The sequence below is a fragment of the Gopherus evgoodei genome, unplaced genomic scaffold (genome assembly GCF_007399415.2).
Source record: "Gopherus evgoodei ecotype Sinaloan lineage unplaced genomic scaffold, rGopEvg1_v1.p scaffold_85_arrow_ctg1, whole genome shotgun sequence".
NCBI classification, from domain to species: Eukaryota; Metazoa; Chordata; order Testudines; family Testudinidae; genus Gopherus; species Gopherus evgoodei.
This window is the reverse complement of record NW_022060106.1, coordinates 77,568-86,281: the sequence shown is the minus strand read 5'-3', so window position 1 is coordinate 86,281 and position 8,714 is coordinate 77,568. Positions and strand designations below refer to the sequence as shown.

At 57.2% G+C, this 8,714-nt stretch overlaps 1 protein-coding gene across 1 annotated transcript; it reads right to left on the bottom strand.

Annotated features, from left to right (window-relative positions):
• Nucleotides 1-2,199: 2,199 nt before the first annotated feature.
• LOC115644036 lies at nt 2,200-5,900 on the bottom strand. Its single transcript, XM_030548105.1, has 4 exons — nt 5,831-5,900; nt 4,701-4,812; nt 2,913-2,951; nt 2,200-2,624 (listed from the first exon to the last, which is right to left on the bottom strand). Exons 1-4 carry the CDS (start codon nt 5,898-5,900, stop codon nt 2,210-2,212), a joined length of 636 nt encoding a protein of 211 aa, XP_030403965.1. The 3' UTR covers nt 2,200-2,209.
• Between the last annotated feature and the right edge of the window lie 2,814 nt (nt 5,901-8,714).

Genomic DNA, 8,714 nt, shown 5'->3' with positions numbered 1-8,714 from the left:
AGACTGAGAGGGGACATGATCAGCTTTCAAGTACATAAATGGTCATTTCAAGGACGAGGGAGAAAAATTGTTCTTAACCTCCGCAGACAGGACAAAAAGCAATGGGCTTAAATTGCAGCAAGGGAGGTTTAGGTTGGACATTAGGAAAAACTCCTTAACTGTCAGGGCAGTTGAGCACTGGAATAAATTGCTTAGGGAGGTTGTGGAATCTCCATCATTGGGGATTCAGAAAGAAAAAGGCTGAGAACCCCTGGAGTAAGGGACCATCTGTCACGAAGCTGAGCTCACCTGCATGGCGAGATATATGGGATCACCCAAGGGGACTGTCTGTGATTCAATGTTAATGCTGTTACAGTGCCTGAAGCGTTTACACTTGGTTGGTGAAATCTCCATACAGACCTCACACCCAACTTGGGGTTTGTGCCCTGCTTCTTATCAGTTTGCCTGAGGCTGGTGCTCGTGCTCTCGAGTCACTGGAGACAGCGTTACAGAGAGAGGGGCTGTGATTTCCCCATGGTCACTAAACAGGACAGTGACGAGCCAGGAACAGACCCTGTTAACTCCAGAGCCCTGTCACCCGCAGCTTGGAAAGGTCCCCAGAGCACACTGTATTAGGCTGCAGGAAGAAGTGTGCAGGGACTGCAGCTGAGCTGCCCTGCCAAGACAGCCTGTGCATCCATGGACAAACCACCTCGCTGGGGGGGTGTCCCCTGGATCAGGAGAAGTCAGTGTCCAGCCCTGTGCGGCTGTGCTCCTGGCTCATACCTCCAGCACTCACTGCTGCCCCTCCCTTACCAGCTGCACTGGTCAGCCAGCCCCAGGCCTCTGTGAGGTCGCTGCCCCTCCCCTACTCTCACCACCTCAAACCTTCAAACTGGGACATGGTGCACTAGTACCAATCACAGTGTACTAGTGTAAATTCTGTCTGTACTAAGGGTTTGCACAAGTGCCTAAAATATCAGTGTGGCAGAGCCCTTCAGAAACAGCAGTATGGTGGCACTAGAACCTATTTCTAGCTCGATCACAGATAGCCTGGGTGACCTTGGACATGTCAATGTTTCTCTTCCCAACTTTAGTCTCTTTTCCCAGCTGCCCACTCACTGGAGTCTCCTCTCTCTCCAGAGCTGCTCACCACTAAAATCTGTGTAGGTGTCACCAGAGCTAAGGTAGTTCAGCTCTGGAACAGTCTTACAAGGGGGGCTGTGGAGTCTCTTTCCCTGGAAGTTTTTAAGAACAAGTAGGACAAACTTCTGTCAGATATAATCTACATATACTTGGCCCTGCCTCAGCAGAGAGAGCTGGACTTGATGACATCTTGAGGTCCTGTCCAGCACTACATTTCTAGGATGCTATGCAATATATATACATATAAAAACACAACATACAGAATAAAACCCACCACAACATAATGTCAGGCAATTCGGGGGGGGGGGGGGGAAAAGCCTACACTCCACAGCATAAATAACAATACAAAGGAAAAGAAAGCAACACGATGCAAACGACGACATCCTAGGACAAAAGAACACAATGGAAAATAGCTCAACTCAAACCAACATAGCACAGGCACCAAACAAGCTGAGGCAAAACAATGCACCATAAAACTGCTAAACAACATTGTGCGATCACAGTTCCAAATGGCACCATGCAAAACAGCTCAGTGTAGAACAGGACACAGCACAAGAGAGAATCATTTCAATGTAGGCCTGGAAGGGATCTTGAGAGGGTGTCTACTCCAGCCTCCAGTGCTGAGGCAGAACCAAATATCCCTAGACATTCCCAGACTGGTGAATCTCTAACCTGGTCTTATAAACCTCCAATGAAGGAAATTCCACAGCCTCCCTTGTAAGCCAACGCAAGGCAAACACAGACTAAAACAATGCTGTACACAGAGATGCTGGGCTTTTGGTTAAGGGGAGTGGTAAGAATTGAAACCATTTGGATTCAGTTCCCAGTTTTGCCCCCAAATTCTCCATGCAAACTTGTTAGACACCAGCGGCTGGCCTGTGCCCGCTGACTTGGGCTCACATGGCTCAGGCTGTGGGGCTGTTTAATTGTGGCATCCGTGTTCCGGCTGGGGATGCAGCCCAAGGTCTGGCACCCTCCCACCTCGCAGGGTCCTACAGCCTGGCTCCAGCCTGAGCCCAGACATCTACACTGCAATTAAACAGCCCTGTGCCTGAGCCAGCTGGCATGGACTAGCTGGGGGGTTTTAACAGCAGGGTAGAGATACCCTTGCTGTCTTTTCAGCACCAGTCACAATGAGAACCCTGATCTTGGTGTCTGTGCAGGAGCCCTGCACAACAGCGGGCCTGACCTCAGTCGGGGACTCTGCAACTCCCAGCATCACAGGATCCCTGATTTTGTTTAGGGTCCCTGCAGCATCAGGCAAAATGTGGAGGCACGATCTATCAGGGTCTGTGCAGTGCCCAGTACAGGGGTGGGGCGTGATCTGGGTCAGGATCAGTGCAGTGCCAGGCCCAATGGGGACACAGATCTCAGTCGAGGTCTCTGCAGTGCCCAGCACAACAGAGGCACAGATCTCACTTGGGGTCTCCACAGCACCTGTCACAACAGTGGGGTCTGACCTCTGTTGGGGTCTCTGCAGCACCTGGCGGAACAGGGCCCAGATCTCACTTGGGGTCTCTACAGCTACAGGAACAAGGTCCCTGATTTTGTTTGCTGTCTCTGCAGCGCCTGGCACAATGGGAGCCTGATTTCACTTGGTGTTGATGCAGGGCCTGGCACAAAAGGGGCCCGGAGCTCAGTCAGGGTCACAGTAGCACCCAGAACAACAAGGTCCCTGCTCTCTGTAGGGGTCTGTGCAGTTCCTGGCACCACCATGGCCCCAAACTTAGTCAGGGTTTGTGCAGGGCCTGGCACTGAGGGACCTGATCTCAGGCCAGGGCTGAGCCACGCTCTGTACGATAAGAGCCCTGATCTCAGTCACACACCTGGAGAGAAAAGCGGGAAGATTATCAAGAATTCAATATCAGTAATTCAGAACTGAGGAGAAAATGGGGCACAAACTAATGTTTGCCAATATAAGAGAAAAGTACCAACATGTGGGGAGATTTTATGTCACCATTCAACATTTTAAGAGAAAAGAGGGGAAACTGGAGAGGTTTATACAGGGTTATTTAATCAAGAACAGAATAGGACGGATTCTTCTGGTCACACATTCACATGGCCAGCAGAGCCCCGGGTGGTGCGGCTTTCACAGGGGAAAGGAGCGGGGCTGGAGTCAGAAAGTCACTGGCTGTGGGGAGGGGCTGGCAATGGGGTCTGGGAATTTGACTAGCAGACAAGTGGGGCTGCTGGGTTGGGCAGGTGGGGGAGGGGAAAGTAGCTGGACTAGGAAACCTGGGGCTGGGCCGTCTCCATGGGGGACACTTGCTCCTCCCTCCCCTTCCTGGCCCTTCCCACGCCCTGTTGCCAGCAGAGAGGGCCCCCCCAGCCCAGCCCAGAGGTGTCCCTGTCTCAGGGCCCCCCCAGCCTCTGCCCAGGTCAGAAATCGCTCGGGGGAACCATTTCCCACCCACACAAGGACAAATCCCTGCAGGTGAAAATGGGTGGAAACACCCCAAACCTGAGATCTGAACTGGCCATTGGCGAAGGGCAGAGAAAATGGGGCACAATGGGGGGAGGGGAACAGGGAACTTCTCAGGGGGTTGGGGGAGGGGGGGTCACCCTGGGTGCTGCTCGTTGCTCTCTAGGGAGAAAGGGGGCAGGGCGGGAGAGGAGGGGGGTCCCCACGGGGGGGGCAGCGGTAAATCCGAGCGGATCTCAGCCCCCCCCTTCCTCTCCCCGCTCCTCGGGGGTCACCTGCTCACCCCCCTCGGCCATGTCCGGGCTGCACCGACATTTCCCGCCCGCCCCTTTCCCAGCCCCCCAGCCCGGTCTCACCCCCCAGCCCCACGGGGGGTTAAAGCGGGACTCTCCTGCTCCCCGATCTGCGCATGCCCAGAGCCCAACGACACAAACCCTTCTCCGGCCCCGGGAGAGGCTCCAACGGCCCCGCGCGCTGGCAGTCCGGATCCACCGCCCTCGCCAACGTCACTTCCTGTCTAGGGAGAGTCAGGAACTACATCTCCCAGCCTGCCCCGGGGCCACTTCCGCCCTCTCCAGCCCAAGTAAAGGAGGTCCCCGGGGCCAGGCAGATCATCTCCCCCCCCCTCCGCCTTTTCCCCCGCTGAGAGACCGCCCCCCCCCCGCTTTTTCCCGGGGAGCGGTTTAATACAGCGGCAGCGCTGGGAGGGCTTGTGACCTCTAAACAGCCGCCAATCCCCAGCCCTGACCCCCCCAGCGCACCCCAAACTCCCAGCTCCCCCCAGCCCTGACCCCCCCCAGCGCACCCCAGACTCCCAGCTCCCCCAGCCCCTGACCCCCCCAGCGCACCCCAAACTCCCAGCTCCCCCCAGCCCTGACCCCCCCCAGCACACCCCAAACTCCCAGCTCCCCCCAGCCCTGACCCCGCCAGCGCACCCCAGACTCCCAGATCCCCCCAGCCCTGACCCCCCCAGCGCACCCCAAACTCCCAGCTCCCCCCAGCCGCTCCCGCCCGCCAGGCTCCCCCTCCCCTCGCTCCCGGGCCCAGCCTGGGCTCCAAGCTCTGCAGCCGAGCCGCGCTCCGGCCCCTCCCAACAGGAGCGTGTCCGCCCCACGCGTGTCCCCCTCCCCTCGGGCCCTGCCCCCGGCCTCACCGCGCTGCCCCGCAGGCTGCTGCAGCCCCCGAGCTGCTTTCCCGACCCCGCCACGGCCCCGCTGCCGGTGTAACGGGGCAGAAACTGCTCCTATTGCCAAACCGGAGAGTTGCTCAAAGTGTCGTCACAGGCACAAAGGGGCGGGGCGGCTCCTCCCCGGGCCTGGCCCTGCCCCCGGGCCCCACGCAGGGGGGTTGGACACGCGGGGACCCGCCTCAGCCCGGAAGGGGCAGGGGAGGGGCTGGGGCTCCCCAGGGGAAAAGCAGGGGCGGGGGCTGGTGCTGCTGAACCATCAGACTAAGGAGCCCCCGGCTGAGAGTGCAGCGAGCACGTGTCAGTTCAGCGCTGGAGATGGGACTCAGCACATGTCAATCACCTGCCTCTAAAGCCTCTAAATCCCCTGGGCACCGCTCGCCAGGGCACAGCCTGGGAGCTGCCCTAGGAATAGATCCTGCGGGAAATCCCTTCCCCCCTCTGCTAGCTTGTGTTTGTTACAGCCCTGGAAATAACCCGCTGCCTGTGTGCCCCACAGAGAACAGAGGAGCAAATTCTCTCCCTGTTCACCCTTCCACAGCCATGAAAGGAAGGAATGAACCCCCAGCAGCGCCCTGCCCCACAGAGTCCCCCCTGTAAGGAGAGAGATGTGCAGTGACTAGGGCTCCAGCTCAGCGTCACCAGGTTTATATAACTTTTGGTGATGCCCAGAACAGGTCCAAGTCCTGCCCTTCCTTCCTCGCTCCCCCCGCCCTCCTAAAGCTCTGGGAGGGAGTTTGGGTACATGAGGTGCAGGCTCTGGGATGGACGGGGGGGGGAGACGGTGGCAGCCTGTGGGAGTGAGTTTGGGTGCTGGAGGGGGTGCGGGCTCTGGGAGGGAGTTTGGGTGTGGGCTCTGGGCTGGGGCAGGGAGTTGGGGTGCAGGAAGGCGGTGGTGGCCTCTGGGAGGGAGTTTGGGTGTGAGCGGGGTGGGGGATCTGCGCTGGGGCAGGGGGTTGGGGTGCAGGGGGGCAGTAGCAGGGTCTAGGAGGGAGTTTGGGTGTGGAATCTGGCCTGTGGCAGAGGGTTAGGGCGTGGCACCTATCTTAGGCAGCTCCCAAAAGTGACCTACACCCCCATCTGCAAGCAACTCCTACATGGAGGAGGCCTGGGGGACGTGGGTCTCCTGGCACCACTGCCCGCTGGCACCACCGTTGCAGCTCCCATTGCCGCAGTTCCAATGGCAGAGTTGGCACTTGGAGTGGGGGCAGCATGCGAGAGACACACCCCACGGGGGCCGCAGTGATGTTGCAGATCCTTCTGGGAGTGGTGCGCCGTGCAGAGCGAGGGTGGGCAGGAATCGTTTTAGTCCCGCTGTGCTGCCGGTAGTGGTAGCAGGAGCCCCCGGGCCCTTTCAAATCACCCGGGGCCAGCTGCTCAGGCTTTCTGATGAGGAAGCAAAGGGAAGGCACATATGCCCCTCATGAGCAGTTCTGGGGAGTCTTTTGGGGGCTCCTGGAGTAGGCAGCAGAGAGGTGCAGCCTCACCACCTAGTCTGTTTCACTGGAGGAGAATAGGGGCTGCAGGGTGATCTCCCACCTCTGTGCATCCAGCAGCCTGTGCTCTCCCCTGCCATGCTGGAGTCTTCACATTTATTGATTGACAAATAAAATTGGCAGAATTTTAAAATATTGTGCACAGAATTTTTTTAGTGCAGAATCTCCTCAGGAGTGAGATTGACTCAGGGAACCAACTTGGATTATCACTGCCTGGTTAACCCCTCAGCCACCACACCAATGCACAGAGAGTGCCAGGCCCTACTGCTTTGCGGGGCTAGGGGCTGGGGTCGGGTCATACACATTCAGACTGTGCACTCCCCCCGCTACAAACCGCTGCTGATTTCCCATCTAGGACATTAGCCGTTACTGACAGGGTTTGTCTGTGTTCTGTATTTTATCTCATTGTTAGGTGTAAGAAGTATAAATTGTTTAATATGTTCAATTAGTTGGTTACTAAGATGTTAATGAAGTAAATCACTGGCTTTAAAATAAGATCCAGTCTGGAGCATATGAACTATTGACCCCTGGACTCCATCTCTGAGAGGGGACGTGTTTACCATCAGGACACAGGCTCAGACCAGTCCAAACCGTTTTTTCCCATCAAAACTGGCCCTCAGCGTTCCATCTCCTCAGAACTTTTCCCGCCACGAAAGTGATGTAAGGACGTGTTCAGCGCCTGCGCGGGGCTGTGCACCTGACCGGGGGGAGGTTTCTCCAGCTGGGACCGGCCCCCTGGGCAGCCCCGGGCTCTGCCTGCACCAGCCCCCTGGGTCAGAGCCCCCCAGGGAGTGAGATACCCGGGCGGCACTGGGGCTGGGCAGGAAAGTGACTCTGCCCCAGGGAACCTAGGAGAAGCCTCAGAGCTGCCTCAGCCCCAGTGGAGCTGCAGCAGGAGCTGCCCCCGGCACCGCTGGGATTTGGGGGGCAGAGACTGGGGCCTGGCAGGGGGGATCCCCTGTGGTGTGGGGGGAGATGGGCGATATCAGGCAGGGAGGGGAGTAGCTGGAGTTGTAGGGAGGGGAAGGTCAGTGGGACACGGTTGTGGGGGGGTTGAACTGTCTCTGTGCAGCCAGAAAACTCCTGGTGGGGGGAAATGGCGGGCAGCCGAAGCGGGGAGGGGAGTTAGTTGGATCCTTCCCCTGTTTGTGCCACTTGCCTCTCACCCCTGATACAAATTCTCTCTAGCTCTGCCCCTTTTCTCTCTCAGTATCTCACATGGGACTATAAAATCTGGGGCCATTTCCCTCCTTTCCCCTCAAACAATCAGCTCTCCCATCTCCTCCGATTTCCCCCGTTCACCCCATGAGTCTCAAACGTCAATTTAAAATCTTCTCTAGCGAGGGGCATTTTCCCACCCATTTTATCTGCCGTGATTTGTCCTTGTTTAGGTGGGAAATTGTTGCCCTGAGTCATTCCCCAAAACATGGCTGCCCCTGGAGTGGGGATGGGATAGCCCAGTGGTTTGAGCACTGGCCGGCTAAACCCAGGGCTGGGAGCTGACTCCTTGAGGGGGCCGTTTGGGGATTTAGTTGAGGATTGGTCCTGCTTTGAGCAGGGGGTTGGACTAGATACCTCCTGAGGTCCCTTCCAACCCTGATAGTCTATGAGATGCCTGTTCTCTGCCAGGGCAGGGAAGGGAGGAGCATGTGTCCCCTATGGGGACTGCCCAGGCCCCAGTTTCCCAATCCCAATTGCAATCCCAGTTGCACCCAGGGTGACCCCCCTTCCCCCAAACCCTGAGAAGTTCCCTGTTCCCCTCCCCCCATTGTGCCCCATTTTCTCTCCCCTTCGCCAATGGCCAGTTCAGATCTCAGGTTTGGGGTGTTTCCCCCCATTTTCACCTGCAGGGATTTGTCCTTGTGTAGGTGGGAAATGGTTCCCCCGAGTGATTTCTGAAATGGGCAGAGGCTGGGGAGGCCTTGAGACAGAGACACCTCTGGGCTGGGCTGGGGGGGGGCCCTCTCTGCTGACAACAGGGCGTGGGAAGGGCCAGGAAGGGGAGGGAGGAGCAAGTGTCCCCCATGAAGATGGCCCAGCCCCAGATTTCCTAGTCCACCTATTCCCCCCTCCCCATCACCTGCTTGTCACATTCCCAGACCCCATTGCCAGCCCCTCCCTACAGCCAGCGACCTTCTGACTCCAGCCCTGCTCCTTTCCCCTGTGAAAAGACATCACCCAGGGCTCCCTCCTGGCCCTGTGAGTGTGAGGCAAGAAGAATCCGTCCCATTCTGTTGTTGATTCAATATCCCTGTATAATCCCCTCCAATTTCCCCTCTTTTCTCTTAAACTGTTGAATGGTGACATAAAATCTCCCCACATGTTGATGCTTGTCCCTTATATTGGCAAATACTTAGTTTGTGCCCCATTTTCTCCTCAGTTCTGAAATACTGATATTGAATTCTTGAAAATCTTCCCGCTTTTCTGTCCAGGTGTGTGACTGAGATCAGGGCTCTTATCGTACAGAGCGTGGCTCAGCCCTGGC